At 42.9% G+C, this 22640-nt stretch overlaps 1 protein-coding gene across 1 annotated transcript; it reads right to left on the reverse strand.

The window, feature by feature from the left end:
* Positions 1–981: 981 nt before the first annotated feature.
* LOC129865707 (calpain-5-like) lies at positions 982–21676 on the reverse strand. The gene is made up of 12 exons (XM_055938671.1): positions 21512–21676; positions 19372–19503; positions 18900–19111; positions 17914–18106; positions 17000–17202; positions 16750–16827; positions 16139–16613; positions 15519–15641; positions 3325–3521; positions 2984–3102; positions 2297–2433; positions 982–1659 (listed from the first exon to the last, which is right to left on the reverse strand). The coding sequence occupies exons 1-12, from the start codon at positions 21674–21676 to the stop codon at positions 1483–1485; spliced, it is 2211 nt and encodes a 736-aa protein (XP_055794646.1). The 3' UTR covers positions 982–1482.
* Between the last annotated feature and the right edge of the window lie 964 nt (positions 21677–22640).

The raw sequence follows: 22640 nt of genomic DNA on the forward strand, positions 1-22640 counted from the left end.
AAGTACGCGGCTCTAGTTGCCATGGTAAATCAGTTAATCTGTGATCTGTGGCGGGGTCTATTTGAGTGAGCCGTGAGCGCGCACCTATCCAGGATTGGTTTCACCTGGCTTAATGAATCCGTGTCTGCTCATCCTGGCTTGGTCTTTGTGCAACCAATTAAGCCTGGACGCACATGTTTTGGCTTCATTGAGCTCAGCTGAGTCATTTATCCCGGATGTCTTAATTCTACTTTTGTGCAACAGGCCCCAGGTCTGTCTACTCCGTTTTGTTATTTTGTTAATTATTCAAGTGTATTTCGTTTTCGTGTTTTTTCGTCTTGTTCATTAAAATCATGTCATTTCACAACGCTGCGTTTTGGTCGAATCCCTGCTCCTCCTCTTCGGATGAAGAAGTCGTTACACACACCCACTTTAGCAATGTCTCTCGCAATTTCTGACTCTCATGCATGAGAGAATATGACTATAATTTTTTGGGGGGAGGAATCAAAAATCCCTCCCTTCCCAGTTTTGACCTTTCTGCCGGCCCTGACCCTGAGCCTGCCTGCCGTTCTATACCTTGTCCTACCTCACTGGATTATTGACCCCTGCCTGCCCTGACCCTGAGACATCCAGCCGTTCTGGACCTTTTGCACCCTCGCTGGATTACTGACCCCTGCCTGCCCTGACCCTGAGACTTCCTGCCATTCTGGACCTTTTGCACTCTCTGGATTACTGACCCCTGCCTGCCCTGGCCCTGTCGTTTGCCTGCCCGTGTACTAGAAATAAACGTTTATTTTATCGACACTGTCTGCATCTGGGTCATACCTGAAACCTGATAGTTGATTGTTAATACGGCTAGAAGAGACAGGGTAGGGTATACTCTTGTTCGCATTAATTCAAAAAATAATATCCCACGTTGAAATGTGTATCTTTTTAAAATAAACATTTGAAAGTATAGCATACCATATTAAGGTGAAATAAAAAATCTATATAATGGTCAGTTTATAGAGGAAAATTACATTTTAATTGATCAAAATGTTTCTCCTAAAATTATGTACCTTTCATGACACATAAAAAAAGAGTAGACCTACATATATTATGTATAAACCTTAGATAACCTTGGCAGCTGGCAATCAATGTATTTTTACAGTTTAAATGTTGTTGTTTTTGGATAATGTTGTAATCTTACAGGGTCTGACCAGCAGAAATGTAAAGTTAGGGGATATTTTTATGATTTTATGATCTCCACTGCGCTAGTAGTGAACAACAAACAGATAGATAGATCACTGTGCTTTTTTGTTCCTTAACGCAGTAGTACCGAGTTCTCATAATCTTTAATTCAAAGAGGTATTTGTCTTTGTAATTCATGGAAGCCAAAGACAAATGTCCATTTTCCTTCAAAGCTATTGAATTGGATCCATCCTCTTTCAAATCCGCTGCTTCATCCAGAAAAGCAGTGATTGCCATGATTGTATAGTGGGTGGGACAAGCCACAGCTGTCTGTCACAAGTCTGTCAGGCATTTGCTGGATGAGGTTTCCACGTAGATGCATCCCCGGTATCCTGAATGTGATTGGCCGCCCTGTAGGTCAATCCCCTGACTCCGCCCTCGCTCACTGTCGCCGGTCTGGAGTCGAGCCCCTCCTAATAGAGTGTCCCAAAGTAGACCACGGCTCCACAACTAAACACACACACACACACACACACACACACACACACACACACACACACACACACACACACACACACACACACACACAAAGAAAAACAAATATTAGGCCAATGATTATAACTTGAATCATTAAACTTGACATTTTACTATTTGCCCTTTAGCACTATTCGCCCTCAATACTATTCACCCTCAATACTATTCGCCCTCAATACTATTCGCCCTCAATACTATTCGCCCTCAATACTATTCGCCCTCAATACTATTCGCCCTCAATGGTATTCGCCCTCAGTGGTACTCTCCCTCAGTGGTACTCTCCCTCAGTGGTAATCTCCCTCAGTGGTACTCTCCCTCAGTGGTACTCTCCCTCAGTGGTACTCGCCCTCAGTGGTACTCGCCCTCAGTGGTACTCGCCCTCAGTGGTACTCGCCCTCAGTGGTACTCGCCCTCAGTGGTACTCGCCCTCAGTGGTACTCGCCCTCAGTGGTATTCGCCCTCAGTGGTATTCGCCCTCAGTGGTATTCGCCCTCAGTGGTATTCACCCTCAATACTATTCTCCCTCAATACTATTTTCTCTCAATACTACTAGCCCTCAGTACTGTATCATCCTTGTGAGCTGTGTGTGTGTGTGTGTGTGTGTGTTTCTAACCTTAATGCTGATGTGTGCGTCTGGGTATCTCCTATAGAAAATGGCCCTCATGTTGAACTCTGGATTTCCATCCTCCTTGAACACTCGTGTTCTTATGGTGTCGTCCTCACAACAGATCACAGCATACACATCTGGTGCTACACAACACAGATACAGACACAATGCATAGACAATTACTCTTGTGTTGTCAGACTTCGTCTCATATTCTTTGGAAAGATGGATATCGAGGTTTGTATACAATGAGACTTGATGTTGTCAGTTACTGGTATGAGCCACAATTCCGTGGGATGGTAATGTATGTTATGGTAATGTATGTCATACTAATGTTTGTAGCGACAATGTATGCTACAATTTTTTGCTGTTGAGATAATGTATATCATAAATAAATAGAAATGGTTATAATCATTTCTCAACAATGTTTGCTGTGATAATGTATGTTATGATAACGTTTAGCATGATAATGTATGTTATGATAATACATGTCATAATAATCTGTTTCGATAATATATGTCACAATAATCTATGTTATGATAATGTATGTTTATAATAATATATGTCACAATAAAGTATTTTATGATCATTTATGTTTAATGTACTGTATGTTATGATAATGTATTCCATAATAATGTATGTTATGATAATGTATGTTGTGATAACGTTAATAATGCCCCAGTGAGGTAACACTACCTTTCTGTTTGGGCTGGCTGAGTCCGCAGGCTCGGCGCAGGTGGACGGTGGTTACTATACTGGACTGGGGGAGACAGCACTGCCACACTGAGAGAGCAGGCAACTCCTTTCTCAACTCACTATATATATATATATATATACATATATATATATATATATAGCGAGAGAGAATAAAAGAAGTGGAAAAGAGGAAGAATGATAGACAGTAATATTATCAATCATTATATAGTGCTGACATGCTAAATGCACAGGGAATCTCACACACACACTTGACATTACACCTTCTTTCCTAACATACGTTCCATTCCTTCATTCTTAACATTCACACCATTCCCCCTCACCTGAGTCTGAGGTGTGAATGTGAGAAGAGGCGTAGCAGAAAGCGTCCGGTGGCCCTAGGTTGAAAGGTGGTGGGGAGGAGGGCGTAGCGGCCGGGGACCAGGGTCACTCGCAGGGCAACGCTACGGGAGTCCATGTACACAGAGCTTGCAGCCTGCTCCACCACACGCTGCACACGGCTTAGACGGTTCACCTCTACCTGTTAACAATGGGGGAGGGTGAATTAATATGAGGGTAAACGCACAGTAAATATGACACACATATGTAGTTTATAAACTTTGTATCCATTGAACATGCCATACTAATAAAGGCATTTTAATTAATTATATGAAGAGTGCCTTGGTCCTCCTTTCTATTTGATGACCAGTTTACCCCTTTTACCAAAGAGCCCCTTCTGTCAAACAAAATGTATTATTGTGTACCTTAGCAGTGCTTCCCTAATTTTGTTTGAGTTTTGCATATATTTTACTTGAAAGGACAAGTAGTTGAATATTGTAATGCATTTGATAATACACTTGGAAAGTATTGGCATGTATAAAAGAAATACTCAAATAGAGTATTTTCAAATACAAATAAATACTCCCATGCATTTGAACCCAGGGCCCGTATCCAGACAAAAGTTGATCTCAGCTGGGACAGGTTGATGTACTGCAAAGTAAAGATAGTGATGGTGCTCATTGACATTGTTGCAAAAGATGGGGAATAAACAGCCATGATGAGGCATCACCAGCTATAGAGTACAACAATATGAGTCATAATGCCTATAAAACCTAGCGGTCAAACAGGGAAATGATTACAATCGTTTTTCAGCCATTCATTTCTCCCGTAGGGGGATTTAGAAACACTTAAAATAAGGGCTGTGTTTCGTGTAGGCTTACTATGGGGTGACATTTGGATAACCAAGTAAATCTCTCTAGGACAAGGTGACTTCTATCAATATATTCACCTGTATTTACCCCCCCAAAATGAAATGCTAATTAGCTGCTAATGTGGCTATCATAAAGAACTACAAATGCCATGATGATCTGGACGAGACTGCCAAATCGAGGCAAAAGTACGAATCTCTGGATTAACTATCTAATGTTAGTTACTGTACAGTACCAGTCAGAAGTTTGGACACACCTACTCGTTCAAGGGTTTTTCTTTATTTTTCCTATTTTCTACATTGTAGAATAATAGTGAAGACATCAAAACTATGAAATAACACATATGGAATCATGTAGTAACCAAAAAAGTGTTCAATCAAAATATGTTTTATATTTGAGATTCAGCCACCATTTGCCTTGATGACAGCTTTGCACACTCTTGGCATTCTCTCAACCAGCTTTCTGAGGTAGTCACCTGGAATGCTTTTCCAACAGTCTTGAAGGAGTTCCCACATATGCTGAGCACTTGTTGGCTGCTTTTTCTTCACGCTGCGGTCCAACTCATCCCAAACCATCTCAATTGGATTGAGGTCGGGTGATTGTGGAAGCCAGGTCATCTGATGCAGCACTCCATCACATTCCACATTGACTGACCTTCATGTCTTAAAGTAACGATGGACTGTAATTCTATCAGCACATCGATTGTCCTACCAGGGCTGGCAAAACTCTGGACCATTGTTATACTAACTTCCGCGACGCATATAAGGCCCTCCCCCGCCCTCCTTTCGGAAAAGCTGACCACGACTCCATTTTGTTGATTCCAGCCTACAAACAGAAATTAAAACTACAAGCTCCCGCGCTCAGGTCTGTTCAACGCTGGTCCGACCAATCTGATTCCACGCTTCAAGACTGCTTCGATCACGCGGATTGGAATATGTTCCGCACTGCGTCCAACAACAACATTGAAGAATATGCTGATTCGGTGAGCGAGTTCATTAGGAAGTGCATTGACGATGTCGTACCCACAGCAACGATTAAAACATTCCCAAACCAGAAACCGTGGATTGACGGCAGCATTCGCGTGAAACTGAAAGCGCGAACCACTGCTTTTAACCAGGGCAAGGTGACCGGAAACATGACCGAATACACACAGTGTAGCTATTCTCTCCGCAATGCTATCAAACAGGCTAAGTCCCAGTACAGAGACAAAATTGAATCGCAATTCAACAGCTCAGACACAAGAGGTATGTGGCAGGGTCTACAGTCTATCACGGATTACAAAAAGAAAACCAGCCCCGTCGCAGACCAGGATGTCTTGCTCCCAGACAGGCTAAATATCTTTTTTGCCCGCTTTGAGGACAATACAGTGCCACTGACACGGCCCGCTACCAAAACCTGCGGGCTCTCCTTCACTGCAGCCGAGGTGAGTAAAACATTTAAACGTGTTAACCCTCGCAAGGCTGCAGGCCCAGACGGCATTCCCAGCCGCGTCCTCAGAGCATGCGCAGACCAGCTGGCTGGTGTGTTTACGGACATATTCAATCAATCCTTATCCCAGTCTGCTGTTCCCACATGCTTCAAGAAGGCCACCATTGTTCCTGTTCCCAAGAAAGCTAAGGTAACTGAGCTAAACGACTACCGCCCCGTAGCACTCACTTCGTCATCATGAAGTGCTTTGAGAGACTAGTCAAGGACCATATCACCTCCACCCTACCGGACACCCTAGACCCACTCCAATTTGCTTACCGAACCAATAGGTCCACAGACAACGCAATCGCAACCACACTGCACACTGCCCTAACCCATCTGGACAAGAGGAATACCTATGTGAGAATGCTGTTCATCGACTACAGCTCAGCATTTAACACCATAGTACCCTCCAAACTCGTCATCAAGCTCGAGACCCTGGGTCTCGACCCCGCCCTGTGCAACTGGGTCCTGGACTTCCTGACGGGCCGCCCCCAGGTGGTGAGGGTAGGTAACAACATCTCCACCCCGCTGATCCTCAACACTGGGGCCCCACAAGGGTGCGTTCTGAGCCCTCTCCTGTACTCCCTGTTCACCCATGACTGCGTGGCCATGCACGCCTCCAACTCAATCATCAAGTTTGCGGACGACACTACAGTGGTAGGCTTGATTACCAACAACGACGAGACGGCCTACAGGGAGGAGGTGAGAGCCCTCGGAGTGTGGTGTCAGGAAAATAACCTCACACTCAACGTCAACAAAACAAAGGAGATGATTGTGGACTTCAGGAAACAGCAGAGGGAGCACCCCCCTATCCACATCGACGGGTCAGTAGTGGAGAAGGTGGAAAGTTTTAAGTTCCTCGGTGTACACATCACGGACAAACTGAATTGGTCCACCCACACAGACAGCGTTGTGAAGAAGGCGCAGCAGCGCCTCTTCAACCTCAGGAGGCTGAAGAAATTCAGCTTGACACCAAAAGCACTCACAAACTTCTACAGATGCACAATCGAGAGCATCCTGTCGGGCTGTATCACCGCCTGGTACGGCAACTGCTCCGCACACAACCGTAAGGCTCTCCAGAGGGTAGTGAGGTCGGCAGAACGCATCACCCGGGGCAAACTACCTGCCCTCCAGGACACCTACACCACACGATGTCACAGGAAGGCCATAAAGATCATCAAGGACAACAACCACCCAAGCCACTGCCTGTTCACCCCGCTATCATCCAGAAGGCGAGGTCAGTACAGGTGCATCCAAGCAGGGACCGAGAGACTGAAAAACAGCTTCTATCTCAAGGCCATCAGACTGTTAAACAGCCACCACTAACATTTAGCGGCCGCTGCCAACATACTGACTCAACTCCAGCCACTTTAAAAATGGGAATTGATGGAAATTATGTAAAAATGTACCACCAGCCACTTTAAACAATGCCACCTAATATAATGTTTACATACCCTACATTACACATCTCTTATGTATATGTATATACTGTACTCTATATCATCTACTGCATCTTGCCATCTTATGTAATACATGGACCACTAGCCACTTTAAACTATGCCACTTTATGTTTACATACCCTACAGTACTCATGTCATAGGTATATACCGTACTCTATACCATCTACTGCACCTTGCCTATGCCGTTCTGTACCATCACTCATTCATATATCTTTATGTACATATTCTTTATCCCTTTACACTTGCGTGTATAAGGTAGTAGTTGTGGAATTGTTAGGTTAGATTACTTGTTGTTATTACTGCATTGTCGGAACTAGAAGCACAAGCATTTCGCTACACTCGCATTAACATCTGCTAACCATGTGTATGTGACTAATAAAATTTGATTTGATTTGACTGTCGTTTTTCTTTGCTTATTTGAGCTGTTCTTGCCATAATATGGACTTGGGCTTTTAACAAATAGGGCTATCTTCTATATACTAACCCTACCTTGTCACAACACAACTGATTGTCTCAAACGCATTAAGAAGGAAAGAAATTTCACAAATGAACTTTTAACAAGGCACACCTGTTAATTGAAATGCATTCCTCATGAAACTGATTGAGAGAATGCAAGAGTGTGCAAATCTGTCATCAAGGAAAAGGGTGGCTACATTGAAGAATCTCAAATATAAAATATATTTTGATTTGTTGAGAACTTTTTGACTGATGCTGTAGTAACAAATAAATTGGCAAAATGTATTTAAATGGACATTTCTGTGAACTGTCTTATGCAAGTTTACAATACCTGTTAGCAAAGGTGTCAGCTAGAGATGATGTGCAGTAGCTTGCAGGGATTTGTAGTTTTTCATGATGTCTACTGTCACGTCTACTCCTGCTCCCCCTCTCGGCGCATCACCTTCCTGATTACCTCCCCTATATCTGTCACCCCCTTTGGATCTTTCCCCAGGCGTTATTGACTCTGTTTCTGTGTTTCCTGTCTGTACGCTATTCGTGTTTCTTGTTTCGTTCAATGTTCCGTTATTTATTAAATTCACTCCCTGTACTTGCTCCACGATTCTTAGCGTACACGTTGCATCTACTTTGATACAAATTAGCATTTTCAAATCTGAGAGTAAATAGAGCCGAATATATTGATAAAAGTGACCTTGTTCAAGAGAGATTTAAATGGTTATCAAAACGTCACGCAAGGGTAAGCCTGCACGAAACACAGCCCTTATTTAAGTGTAAAATCCCCTATGGGAAAAATGAACAGTGGAACCCTGTTTGACCTCGAGGTGTTATGGGTATTATGACACCTCCACTGTGGTGGTCTATAGCACCCTTCAGACAAACACAGTGGATGTGACTGTACATCAAATGTTTGAATATACTTTCAAATACTTCCATTAGAAGTAGTTGATTTCGTCCACATTATTTAACAATACTCAAATTGTAGTTGATTTCGGATAAATTACAATACTAAAAACCCAGATCTGGTATGCACGCACACACACACCAGTGTTGTAGTACTCGAGAAGGTCTCGAAGGCACATTTGGAGTGTATTGGTCTTGTCTCGGTATTGGATACATTTGTACTAGGTCTTGTCTCAATCTAGGACAGGGAGGACTCCAGCCGAGACCAGCGGAGTAAAAATCTCATAATTATCAGCTTCCATTCAGTCAGCACATATAACCGATTAGCCAGGCCAAATATATACACTCTTTTCTTGAAACATTAATATCTTAACAGCCTTTATATATATTATAGCCTTTTTTGCACAGTGGCGAACTAATATGCCTTCAGTGTGTGACAGGTTCGTGATTCTGAAAGGACAACAACTATTAGGCTTGGAACACACTGACAGTGTTCATTTCCAATGGAAACGCTGTGTTTGCCTTGCAGCACTGCGTTGTAGAGGCAGTTGCAGTGCGTTCTGTGTGGTGTATATCTTGGATTTACCGAACATGTACAGTAAACTGTACGGCGAAGACGGCTTGACAGAAATGGTAGCCAAAAGTAAATGTTGAACTTTTGTTGCATCATGTCGAGTACACTTTTTGTAAAACACAAAGGGCCAGTGGTGTAGTGGAGGGTATACGCAGGTATAAACCGTATACCCACTTTTTCTTCAGAGGGCATTGCATATATGCATTTCTTAATCCCTATTGATGTGTATCAACGTCGTGTAGTGGAGGTATCCCAGGTAGAGGTCGACCGATTATGATCTTTCAAAGCCGATACCGATACCGATTATTGGAGGACCAAAAAAAAACGATACCAATTAATCGGACGCTTTTTATATATGTATTTGTAATAATGACAATTACAACAATACTGAATGAACACTTTTATTTTTTATTTAATATAATACATAAATAAAATCAATTTAGTCTCAAATAAATAATGAAACATGCTCAATTTGGTTTAAAAAAATGCAAAAACACAGTGTTGGAGAAGAAAGTAAAAGTGCAATATGTGCAATGTGAAAAAGCTAACGTTTAAGTTCCTTGCTCAGAACATGAGAACATATGAAAGCTGGTGGTTCCTTTCAACATGAGTCTTCAATATTCCCAGGTAAGAAGTTTTAGGTTGTAGTTATTATAGGAATTATAGGACTATTTTTCTCTATACCATTTGTATTTCATATACATTTGACTATGGGAGTTGATAGGCTTGAAGTCATAAACAGTGCTGTGCTTCAAGCATTGCTAAGAGCTGCTGGCAAACGCAGGAAAGTGCTGTTTGAATGAATGCTTAAGAGCCTGCTGCTGCCTACCACAGCTCAGTCAGACTGCTCTATCAAATATCAAATCATAGACTTAATTATAATATAATAAACACACAGAAATACGAGCCTTAGGTCATTAATATGGTCAAATCCACAAACCATCATTTAGAAAACAAAACGTTTATTCTTTCAGTGAAATACGGAACCGTTCCGTATTTTATCGAACGGGTGGCAACCCTAAGTCTAAATATTGCTGTTACATTGCACAACCTTCAATGTTATGTCATAATTATGTAAAATTCTGGCAAATTAATTACGGTCTTTGTTAGGAAGAAATGGTCTTCACACAGTTCACAACGAGCCAGGCGGCCCAAACTGCTGCATATACCCTGACGCGAATGCGCTTTTGTTAAATCATCACCCAATTTGGCAAAGTAGGCTGTGATTCGATGATAAATTAACAGGCACCGCATTAATTATATGCAACGCAGGACAAGCTAGTTAAAGTAGTAATATCATCAACAATGTGTAGTTAACTAGTGATTATGTTAAGATTGATTGTTTTTTCTAAGATATGCTTAATGCTAGCTAGAATATGCTTAATGCTAGCTCCTTGCTACATTCACGTAACAGGTGGTCAGCCTGCCACGCAGTCTCCTCGTGGATTGCTATGTAATCGGCCATAATCGGCATCCAAAAATGACAATTACCGATTGTTCTGAAAACTTGAAATTGTCCCTAATTAATCGGCCGACCTCTAATCCCAAGTAGCACAAAACGTTCCTGGAACCTAAACCAACACTGGACTTAGGTTGGGAAAGGTTGTATATTGGTGTTGCAAAAACAACCGTTGTAACAACGTTCTCTCAACATTCCTAAATAAACATTTAAAAAGAAATGTATTTGAAACATAGTCCAATGTGGCCAATAGGTTGAGATTTGGTACTGTTTGACACGTATGAAAGGGAACTCTTGGCCAACGTTTCTAAACGTTGTCAGGAGGTTTCAAAATAAATGTATTTGAAACCTATTCCAACGTAGCCAATAAGTTGGGATTTGATACGGTTTGACACGTACGAGAAGGAACTCTTGGCCAACGTTTATAAACGTTGTCAGTAGGTTTCAAAATAAACATATTTGAAACTTATTGCAACGTTTGACACGTACGCACTTCATGGGTACAGCCATGTTTGTTTACTTCACCATTATCCCATAATGCTACGTAACTTTCTTCTTCTGTAACGTTACTTGTCAAAATTGACACATCTGTCTCCAGAGAAGAAGAGAGTCGCAGATAAACAGAAAGAGATCTGTGTGCACAAATGGTGTGAGAGAGCACGAGTTAACTGTGCCCCTCAAATAAATGTTATTAGTCCAATGATGAGTTTTAACACTCAAGTTACTTTGTTTCAGACTATAGCACCTGAAATAATGGAGAGAGGCGGAAGCCCAAGAGACGGAAGCCCAAGAGACAGAAGGAGCACAAGCACGGAGTTGACCCGAATGCTTTTTGACTTAACAGGACATTTTGTAACTCCAGTGATTTTATTAAATGTGTCTAGTGGTAAAAAGGGAAATACTAGGGAAAAAGTAATGTAATTAGTTGCTAATCCAATTATAGTTAATCAAGAGTTAGTAATTCACGATTTTATATTGTATTTTGTATTTCCTTGTTGGTTTAAAAAAAGATCTAAAATATAGTTTCAATTTCCTGTCTTTATTAGTTGAAGCCATCGTCACATAGAACACCTATTACCAACGTTTGTTAAACATTGGCGAACGTTGATGGACGTTTGAAACCCAACCAAACCAAGGTTGTAAAATACAAAAAATAAAATATTTGTAAAATACGTTTGTTAAAACGTTGGTGGCTGTTCATTAACGTTTAAAAGAGAAGTAATAGCCAACGTTGTAAATGACACTAATGCCAATGTTTACCAAATGTTGACGACACCTATGACAAATGTTTACAAAACATACTCTGTCCCCCTACACTTTAACCAAAACCGAACGTTTATCTGAATGCAGTCAGAATGTTTAGACAACCAATCCAACAACCAACACCTAAAAAAAAACTTTATAAACCCTTTTCCCCCCTACCTGGGATACGACTTATCAATTATGCAGTACAATAGAGAAATCATGCACAAAATAGCCTACACAATCGCAAAGCACGTGAAATATATTCACATGCCCGCCGCACACATTGCCTAGATCCAGGGGAATATCATCTGCAGGCAGAAAGAGTATGCAGATCTCAATTGGTTTTGGCACGGAGCAGCTCACAAAGAATGACATTGGTAACTGGTATGGTAGACATTTCAACTGATGATATCTACCAGTAAATGCTAAATAAGGCAACAATGGGTATACAAACCAGGTATTGAAAAAGTTTCGTCCGAAGTATTGGTTAGTAGGCTATTTGTGATGCGCAATTGTCATGATGTGCTGTTAGCATCAGGGGCGTAGACATGGATGGGCCTGGGTGGACAGAGGCCCAACCACTGGGGAGCCAGACCCTGACAGGCCCATCCAATCAGATTGATGTGGTTTAACCACTGTTGTGGACTTAGACCATCAAATGTTGTCTTTTTTCTATACAAAAAATAATAATTTTGAGAGTGAAAATCTGAAAAAGATATAGGACAACTAATTGAAAAAACACAGGAAAACATAAATTTTTTCACACAAGGTGCCTTTCCTTCACTGGGTGGGCCTTTGGGAACTTTTTTGTCAACAGTATACCTACTTCTCCAGGTACCACTACACCACTGCATAGAGCCGATGGAAAGACAACAGTCACACACAGCTTGATGTTAAAAAATAAGCAGTACATAAACTTGGACATAATAAGCCAGTAAATCCCAATTATAAGAATACAAAAACACAATCATTAAGCATTTCCCAATCGAAATGTACAGCTATTACTTCCATTGCAAAAAACATTTCACGTTTAGCACACAAAGTAACCAGTGACCTAAAGTTTAAAGTGTAACTGACAGCGTTTTAACTACTTTGCAGATATTAAAATATACAATTCCCAGTTTATGCTAGAAAACCAACTTCATAAGAGGTTTTAAAAATAGGTTATATTTGACTCAACATTCCATGAGGTACACTAAGGCATTGTTGGCAGAATAGATGGATGCAGTTCAATGCATAATTCACCAATACATTTCTTGATAGTTAGCAATATTTTTTTTATCAGGTTTTAAATCACAGCTGACCTGGTACATTGTTTGCTGCCTCCAATCGGGATGCACTGTTTCAGTTGCAATGACAACATTTTCTGGACAAAAACGGACGAATGTAACCAAGGCTGGGAATGCTAAAAACACGGAGCCTAGCTAGCAGGCTAGGTGCTAGGAGGATGTCATGTCATGCCATTGGAGGAGTAGGTGAGTGACTGACTTTTTCCCCTCATATATTTTTTCAGTGGCTATACACAGCAAGAGATGCAGGTGTCATTTGGTTAGCCAGCAAGAAATTGAACAACTGTTATCCAGTTAACATATCTGTTGCGTTCGGAAATTCACTCTGGCTATCTACTCCAATTTCAGTGCACTCTCGTCTGAGTGTGCCAGAGCGCATAACAACTGATTCATTTACAAATGAGCAACACAATCTGAATATGACATGTGTCAGTAAACGTAGACAAAAAAAAGTAATAGTTAGTCAAGAATGCTCTAGTTAACATGCAAACAGCCTAACCAGCTCTGCTACGGCGGGTAAAATGGTCAGAGTGAGGTTTTCTCTCATTTGTGTCTAGAAGTAGCTAGCTAGCAAGCTAGCCAACTTTAGCCAGTTAGCTTGGGTGCTTGGTTGGGACAAGCATGCATTGACAGGCAAGCTGCAGAAGGACGAGGTGGCTACAATTCCCCATTGTTTATGAGTGAAATTTTGACAGCCAACTAGCTGAAAAAGTTTGAGAGGGTTTATCTAAAGTTCCTTCATTAGATTTTAGCTCCTCTTGCTCAGGCAACATTAGTTGTTGATCTTGTTGTTGTTGATGTGCATAACTGAGGGAGAGAGAGCCTACCTTTTCATGGTTGTTTGATCAATAGGATTGTAAAGTTCCCAAATGTAAGAGGACTCCCGTGGTGTTTACATGTTTGCAGAAATCCATTCAGGTGTATTTTGTGGCATTTGGCGAATGTGTTCTAATGATCTAACTGTGCAACTGCCTGTAAACACACAGTCCAGTTCAAAGTGAATGATGGCTTGCCTGTGTGGCAAATGGATTGTTTGTATTAAGGCCTACTGTAGCTATGATTGGCTACAGCACACCGGTCTGTGTAGACTCTGGTCCTGGACAAGAGAGATTTTTTTTATCTGGTTCTATTAACTCCATTGTCTATTAATTGTTCAAACGCAAGGCCACTTTCCTACTCTACATTACTATATAAGTTTCACAAATGTCTTAGTATAATGTACGTAATTTCCAAACATTCTAAGAATTTATGAAAAATTGAAAATTGCTTGTCAGAATTTTTTTTTAACTTCTTGTTGAAACGTATTCTTGAAAAGGGAGAAGCTAACAAATTAGCAACAACATCCTCTTTGATAACGCTTGCTGCAGCCGCTGCAAACTAGCAGACAACAAAAGCTAGCTAGCTAGACCGTGGGAAAACTACTGCTCGCTACCTGTTGGCCTTCAAGAAGGCAGAAGTTTCCATACGTTTGTGTAAAAACGGTCCCACCCATTAAGTCAAAAAGTGATTGCTTGATTCCACTGTCACTCAAAATGTTTGCCCTAATATAATTGAATGGCAGGTGCCTTCATCTAGCTTCTGATTACCTAGCCAAAGCCTGACTTAGCTAGCTAGAGACCTGATTGGATTTTGTTTTCTCCCTTGAGTGTTAACCCTTTCTTTTCCAACAAAAACTGAAGAGATTAAATCAGAACTTCATTGAAAATAATAATATCATTATCATTATTAATATAATCATTATTTAATAAACCCTTCGCCCTTCTCTGAAGGCCCATTGTTCCCCACTGTGTTTGGGTTAGTAATACTTTGTAGAGTGGCTCTATTTTCCCTCAGCATGCATGTATTTCACTATTCTGAATGTCTAAAGAATCCATATGGTCCCCACAAGAATAGTTAAACACGTCCACACACACACACAACCCTTGGGTGTACTATAGCATTCTACGGTGGCCCTTTTAAACCCTGTGACCAATGTTCCTTTCGTCACTGAGCAAATTTCAGGTCTGCTGAAAATTCTATGAAACTTCCGCCGCATGTTTATTGTGAACACTGAGGCTGTACCCACTTTAAGGTCATTTTAACAGTGGTCAAGTAGGCTGCCTGGCTCCATATATGGCAATGGTCTATTTGCATATAGGCCTACTGCAGCTCTGATTGGTTATGGTACACCGGTCTGTGTAGAGTACGAGCCTGAGTCGTGCCTGTCAATGCAATAGAATCCTACTCTGATGCTTTGTGCCTACAACAAAATCTCTTCCATAATTATTTTTGCATATTAAATCTTGCGCAGTTTGTTTTGTTTCGGTATGTTGCATTGAAAGTGGCTAATGTTGCATTGATTCGATCACAATTCCCACAGTAAAGGGAAATGTTGATAGTGTTAACAGGGAAGTTCAATCTCGTACTTCTCTGCGCGGGCTAATATTTCTTCTGCATGGCACGCTTCCAGCTTAGAGGGAACATTGCCTGTGACTCACCCTCAGCACCTCAAAGCCGATGGGCAGATTCGCTCCTCCTCCATCCTTCCTCTTTATCCTCCTGTCCTCCTGCTGCAGACAGATCAACACCTCATCCTCCTTTCCCTGCACCTCAAACATGAACTGTAGTGGGAGAGGTGGGATAAGAGATAGAAGAGGAGGGGGGGGGGGGGGGGGCAGAAGGGAGGCAGAGCGTCCCTAGAATAGCAGTAACACTAATATAGCTTAGTGTCAGCCATGTTGTTTTTAGCTTAGCAATGTTGTTTTCCAACTGCACCCCTCTGAATAGGTTTTCACAGGTCTATTTCTACACCATTAAGATTGCAGCAGTTGCCAAAATAGTACATGTTGAGTCCTTACAGTTATAGCAACACAAATGATTTACATGCTTGAGGTATAAGCATACTATATAATGAGATACTATACTATCATACTGAGTGTAGTTCTCCGAACATAAAGAATATGTGTATCACTACTATGTAACTACTAGTCATTACCAAACACACTCTGAGTGGACTGAACCTTGTCCTGGAACCATTTAACCAGTTGCTATGGGCATAAACCTAGCTATAGTGTAGGCTCACCTGGTTGTTGTGTAGAAATATATAGGGTAAACTCACCTGGGGGTTGTGTAGAAAGGTGTCTTTGTGGTTGATGCATCCTCCACACCTACTCCTCTTATCCATGTGTTTATCCCACCGTCCATCCACCTCTCCCCCCTTCTTCACGCTCTCCTCCTTCCTCTTTGTCTTCTTCTCCCCCCCCTTCTTCGCCACAGCCACCTTGTCTCTCCCTCCACCGCTTCCTACTTCTCCTCCTCCACCTCTCCGTCTCTTCCCCAATCTTGCCTCCTTCCGGTCCCCTCTCTGAGTCTGGTTCACCTCCCCAGGCTTGGCTGTGTTCTTCCCGAGGTTGGATGCCTGGCGTACGGGGAGGAGGGTGGCGGGGGTTGCCCCGGTAGTGTTGGGGGCTGGGACCCACTCCCCATGGCAGCGAACCTCTCTCCAGTGGGTGTTGGGCCACAGCAGGGCTCGTTCTACCAGACGACACACCACCACATCTGTGAAGTAGCGGCAGAAATCCTCAAACTCCATCCTGAGGGAAGGGGAGGTGAAAAAGTATATTTTTAGTTTTTCAACAGGAATTGTAGTGTATTTGTAGTGACTTGTGCAATGCATTGAGCATTATTTTCTGTCAAAAGAGTGATGCTTATTTTACTATATGTCTTTACCAGAACTCTCCCACATCTCTGACAATGAGGCCCATCTTCTCCCTCTCACCACGATCAACCTGCTGCCACTGCTGAGACCTGAAGGGGGCACAAAGGAGCTCTATGTCAATGGACCAAATAGACAAAACCTTGTTTCTAGCCCGTTCCTGATTTTTGACATTACCCAAAAGGGACAACCCTTGGCCTATAGTTCTTTGTTGAATATACCGTATCCTGATAGACTAGAACAGCAGTAACCGTCCCCCCTCACCCCTGACTCCAGGGCCCAGTAAAGTCGGCTGTACCCCAGGGGTTCCTCATGCGCACCATGCCGAGACGGGACGTCCCGCTACAACGGCCAGGCAGCAGTGACCGCTCCCCCAGACGCACCTTCCTCACCGCGGTGATACCGTAGGCATGGCCCCGCACCAGACCACAGTCTAGCACCGACTCTACTCTCTCTCCCTCCGCTGGCTGTAGAGAGAGAGTGAGGGAGGGAGGAGGGGGAGCGAGAGAGAGAGAGAGAGAGAGAGAGAGATAGAGAGACTCAATACAGATACACAATAGAGATACGCTAATACCAATACACACCACAGGCACTCCATGAAGGCACCCTGATGTGTATAATTGGAATCTTGCAGTATACTATAACTACACAATGAACAATACAGATCATTAATCAATAGAGGCATGTGTCTGGAGTGTTTATGAGGACAGGACAGGAAAGAGAAAGGACAGAAAGAGGCGTGACAGGATAGATAGCATTCAGTGCCATTCTGTACTACAGTAAATGTTAGCATTAGCATTGTTAATGCTGGACTATGCCCAATACAGCCACTATATAGCCACCTGTCTCTCTATAACCCGCTACTGTACAGAAGGTAGAGGTGATCTCTCTGGTAGGACGACATTCATAGAAGCTCTCTGGCCCAATCCCAAACCATTCATTACCACCCTGAATGCACATGTTCATATCACATCTAGGGCAAGTGGGCACAAGCCTAGATTTTGAGGCCTCTAGTAATGGTCTCTGGTATTGTCATGGATTGAAGTTCAACAGTCAAGCTGATCTTTCAGTACTAGTTGAAAATCTTCCCCACACATGGTTACTGTTACGCTGTGGAGAGAAGGGTAAGCTGATCCTAGGACTGTGGTTATGCAGGGAAAAGTGTATTGGTCACTGACCCGTATGGAGCAGGTGATGAGGGCTTTGCATCCGTGGGCCTTGGCCAGGGTCTGGAACAGCGTCCTCCTCTGGTCGGGGTGCAGGGTGAGGGCCTCCCTGTCCAGGCATAGGGGCTCCGACACCCCCCCTGTGAAGTCTATGAGGGCCTCCGCCGTGTTACCGCCTTCTAGTGCCTCATAGCAGCCATTCAACCTGGGCGAGAGGAAGAGGGGAGGAAAGGGTTGGAAGACTGGGGAAATGTTAAATGGGTGAGGATAAGGAAAGAATGTTGACTAGTTACTGGTTTATTTTGTCAAGTGTGGTCACTGTGTGGTGTATACTGTGTGGTGTATACTGTGTGGTGTACACTGTGTGGTGTATACTGTGTGGTGTACTGTATACTGTGTGGTGTACACTGTGTGGTGTATACTCTGTGGTGTACACTGTGTGGTGTATACTATGTGGTATATACTGTGTGGTGTACACTGGGTAGTGTATACTGTGTGGTGGATACTGTGTAGTGTACACTGTGTGGTGTACACTGTGTAGTGTATACTGTGTGGTGGATACTGTGTAGTGTGTACTATGTAGTGTATACTGTGTGGTGGATACTGTGTGGTGTACACTGTGTAGTGTATACTGTGTGGTGGATACTGTGTAGAGTATACTGTGTAGTTTATACTGTGTAGTGTATACGGTGTAGTGGATACTGTGTGGTGGATACTGTGTGGTGGATACTGTGTGGTGTACACTGTGTAGTGTATACTGTGTGGTGGATACTGTGTAGAGTATACTGTGTAGTTTATACTGTGTAGTGTATACTGTGTAGTGGATACTGTGTGGTGTACACTGTGTGGTGGATACTGTATTCATTATATCTAAAATCCCTCTGTGCAATTGGGACAATAAATGAATACTGATTGAGTGATTAACAAGCCTCCTCCTAGCCAACCTGAAATCTAATCTCTCAGCTGTGTCTTGGCTTTAGTAAAGTGTAAAATCTCACTTGGCGTAGGCCTTCTCCAGCAGGGTGCTCCAGAACTCCCGTGGCGTGGCTGAGCGGCAGAAGAGCAGCGTTCCGTCCTCGCTGACCGGCAGAAGGTCGTCCACCACCACGTCTGTCCAGCGGCCAAGCCGCCAGAAGCGGAAGTGGAAGATTCCGGCGTACAGGTCCGGACGCTTGGGCTTCCACTCCTGTTCCACGTGGTCAGGAATCACCTGGTGGTTTAGACCAATCAAATTGAACAAGGGTCTTGGGGTCATTGAATGTGTTAGTACAGAGGCAGCCAGCTTCCTGGTCGTTCAGAGCTACAGAGTGTGCAGGCTTTTATTCCAGCCCAGCACTAACATGTCTGATTCAGCTGAAAGAAACATATCATTAAGACCTCTTCAGTGAAATGAAAATGAAATCAGTGACCAGGAAGTAAATCACTGAGTGTGACCTATAGGGATTTGGCCTCTGCCCTTTGACCCCTCACCTTCTTCCACAGCGATGGCTCCGAGGCCAGACAGGAAGTGGCCGCCACCATCCAGCAGTTACCTAAGCTGCCTTGGTGCAGGTCCCATGTGCTGATCCTGTCCACAAAGAGACGAGGGTCCTTACACAGTTCCTGAGAGAGAGAGAGAGAGAGAGAGAGAGAGAGAAATATATATAACATGTTAACATATGCATACTCCAAGATCAGCAGTAAATTGGGTGCAACATACAGTACAGTACAGTAAGCCTATTCAATCTAGTTAATCTTGACATGGTGCCAGTGTTTTTGTCAGGACAAGTGTCAATCCAGTCTATGCTCATTAAACTGTGATGTTAGAGCAGTGTAGAAGAGAGAGATCCTGTCCACATCGAGCAGTTGATGTTCATTTTGACAGTATCAGGTCACAATAGAGGTATAAGGATACACACACTCATACACTCTTACACTAATACACACATTCACATACCTTACTACATTCAAGCACACTGCTACTCACACACACACACACACACACACACACACACACACACACACACACACACACACACACACACACACACACACACACACACACACACACACACACACACACACACAATTCAGTCCCATTTAAAATCTTTTTTTCCCTAACCCCTAATCCTAAACCTAACCCGTACTCCTACCCTAACCCTAACCCTAACATTAACCCTAACCTTAAACCAAAAACCTAACCTTAACCCTAAACCTTACCCTAACCCGAAACCTAACCCTAGCTCCTAACCCTAGCTCCTAACCCTAACCCTTAACGTAATCCTAACCCTAACACTAATTCTAACCTTAACCCTAAACCCCCTAGAAATAGCATTTGACCTTGTGGTGACGAACAAAATGTCCCCAGTTGGTCAAATTTTTGTTTGTTACCTAATCTTGTGGGGACTTCCGGTCCCCACAAGAATAGTTAAACACGTCCACACACACACACACAAACGCACTGCCACACACACACAGGTCATAACCTGTAAACATGTAACTCTAGAAAAGTTATGACCTCAATTTCCCCTTAGATGACATCATGTTCAAGCTCAGTACTGTATGAAATATGATGCTGACCGGATTTTATAACAGTTATGATAGCTGAGGAAGGAAGTTCAGAGTGTCCAAGCGTCCTGACCATGTGTGTGTTGTGTGTATGTGTGTGTTGTGTGTGTGTGGTGTACACGTGCATGAATGCCGGTGAGAGTGTGTGCAAGTGTGTGTGTGTGTGTGTGCATTTGTGTGTATACAAGAGTCCGAGTGCGTATGTCTCACTGCAGAGTGAGGTGACAGATGTCATCCTATCATTCGACTCCTGTTGGATGCAGGCTTAAATGACCTGTGCAGAGCATTAGGAACACAATCCCATTAACCCTTTGTGGTTAGCCACCCCCCCACACTCCAGTGAGCAAAGAGAATACCTGTGCAGTCCCGTATTCTATCGATCAATGCAAACAACAACAAATATCTGACCTCCTATAGGAACATTTCGTTCCTCATATTGTTTTTGGTTTTTGTATATCTTCTATGCATACTTAAGAAAGACTACAACCACAACCTAATGTCCAATAAATAGCCACCCTTGAAGCTACACCACTACACAGCCCTTCTCCACTCGTCATCACAAACACATGCTATTTAAATCATCAGGTGATGCTTTTATAAACACACACTGAAACCCTGGTCATATTCAAGTCCAAATCTGCAACACGCGCCACACACACTCCCGTTGGTGTCGGGTTACACTGTCCTGACGCCTCTGGCCTCTGGTCTGTTAGAAAGGCTTTAATGAACTATATCTGGAATAAAATCTGCTGAGTGGACGACTAGAATTAGACTGGGGACTTAAACTGGTGCCTCCTGGGAAAGGGCATAAAGGGGAGTCCAGACGTTCAAAAGTGTGTGTGTGGTTGTAGAGGAAGAGAGAAAGCGAGTGATTGATTTTGATGAAAAATTCTGTTCTGGTGCCGCTTCTCTCTCTCCCTTTGTCTGTGTGTGCTTGTCTCTTGTAGGATTTTACCTCTGTTTTCCACGTCTCCTATCTCTCACCCTCATCCACTCTTTCACTGCCTCACTCCATCTCTCTCTCCTCCACCTTCCCCCTCCGTCCCATCCCCGATCCGCTCACCCGTGGTCTCTTCCATGTGAGTCCAGGGGGTGGGGCTCGTTTGTAGAAGAGTGACAGTGCGGATGGGGGAAAGAGGGGATCCTTGAAGAGCTTGCCCCGCTGCAGACATGCCCTCTTCAGCTTGTGGTAACTCTGCCCCTGGAACCAACACACTCTCTCTGGCATACTGAGGGTGAGAGAGAAAAAGAGGAGACCGAGATTGAGAGAGAAAAAGATGGGGATTGAGAGAGGAGAGGGGGAACAGCGAAGAGAATGTCTGCTCATGTCAGTAGTTAGAACATGATGTTACAAAGTCCTCTCATTCTATTGGTGTCTATAGAGAAAGCATGGTTCCATTATTCATTACACTTTGGATGGTGTATCAATACACCCAGTCACTACAAAGACACAGGCGCTCATCCTAACTCAGTTGCCGGAGAGGAAGGAAACCATTCAGGGATTTCACCATGAGGCCAAAGTTTATTTTAAAACAGCTACAGAGTTGAATGGCAGTGATAGGAGATAACTGAATATGGATCAACAACATTGTAGTTACTCCACAATAATGCCATAAATGACAGAGTGAAAAGTAGGAAGCCTGTACACAATAAAAAACATTCCAAAACATGCATCCAGTTCGCAATAAGGCAATAAAGTAATACTGCAAAAAAAAAATCCTGAATGCGAAGTGTTGTGTTTGAGGCAAATCCAACACAACACATCACTGAGTACCACTCTTCATAGTTTCAAGCATGGTGGTGGCTGCATACTGTTATGGGTATCCTTGTCTTCGGCAAGGACTAGGGAGTGTTTCTTTAGGATAAAAATAAACGGAATAGAGCTAAGAACAGGCAAAATCCTAGAGGAAAACTTGATTCAGTTTGCGTTCCAACAGATGCTGGGAGACAAATGTATCTTTCAGCTGGACAATTGCCTAAAACACAAGCCCAAATATACACTGTAGTTGCTTACGAAGACGACATTGAATGTTCCTGATTGGCCTAGTAACAGTTTTGACTTAATCTATGGCAAGATTTGAAAATGGCTGTCTAGGAATGAACAACAACCAACTTGACAGAGTTTGAATAATTTTTTAAAGAATAATGGGCAAATATTGTGCAATTCAGGTGTGCAAAGCTCTTAGAAACTT

The sequence above is a fragment of the Salvelinus fontinalis genome, chromosome 11 (assembly GCF_029448725.1).
Source record: "Salvelinus fontinalis isolate EN_2023a chromosome 11, ASM2944872v1, whole genome shotgun sequence".
Classification (NCBI taxonomy): Eukaryota; Metazoa; Chordata; class Actinopteri; order Salmoniformes; family Salmonidae; genus Salvelinus; species Salvelinus fontinalis.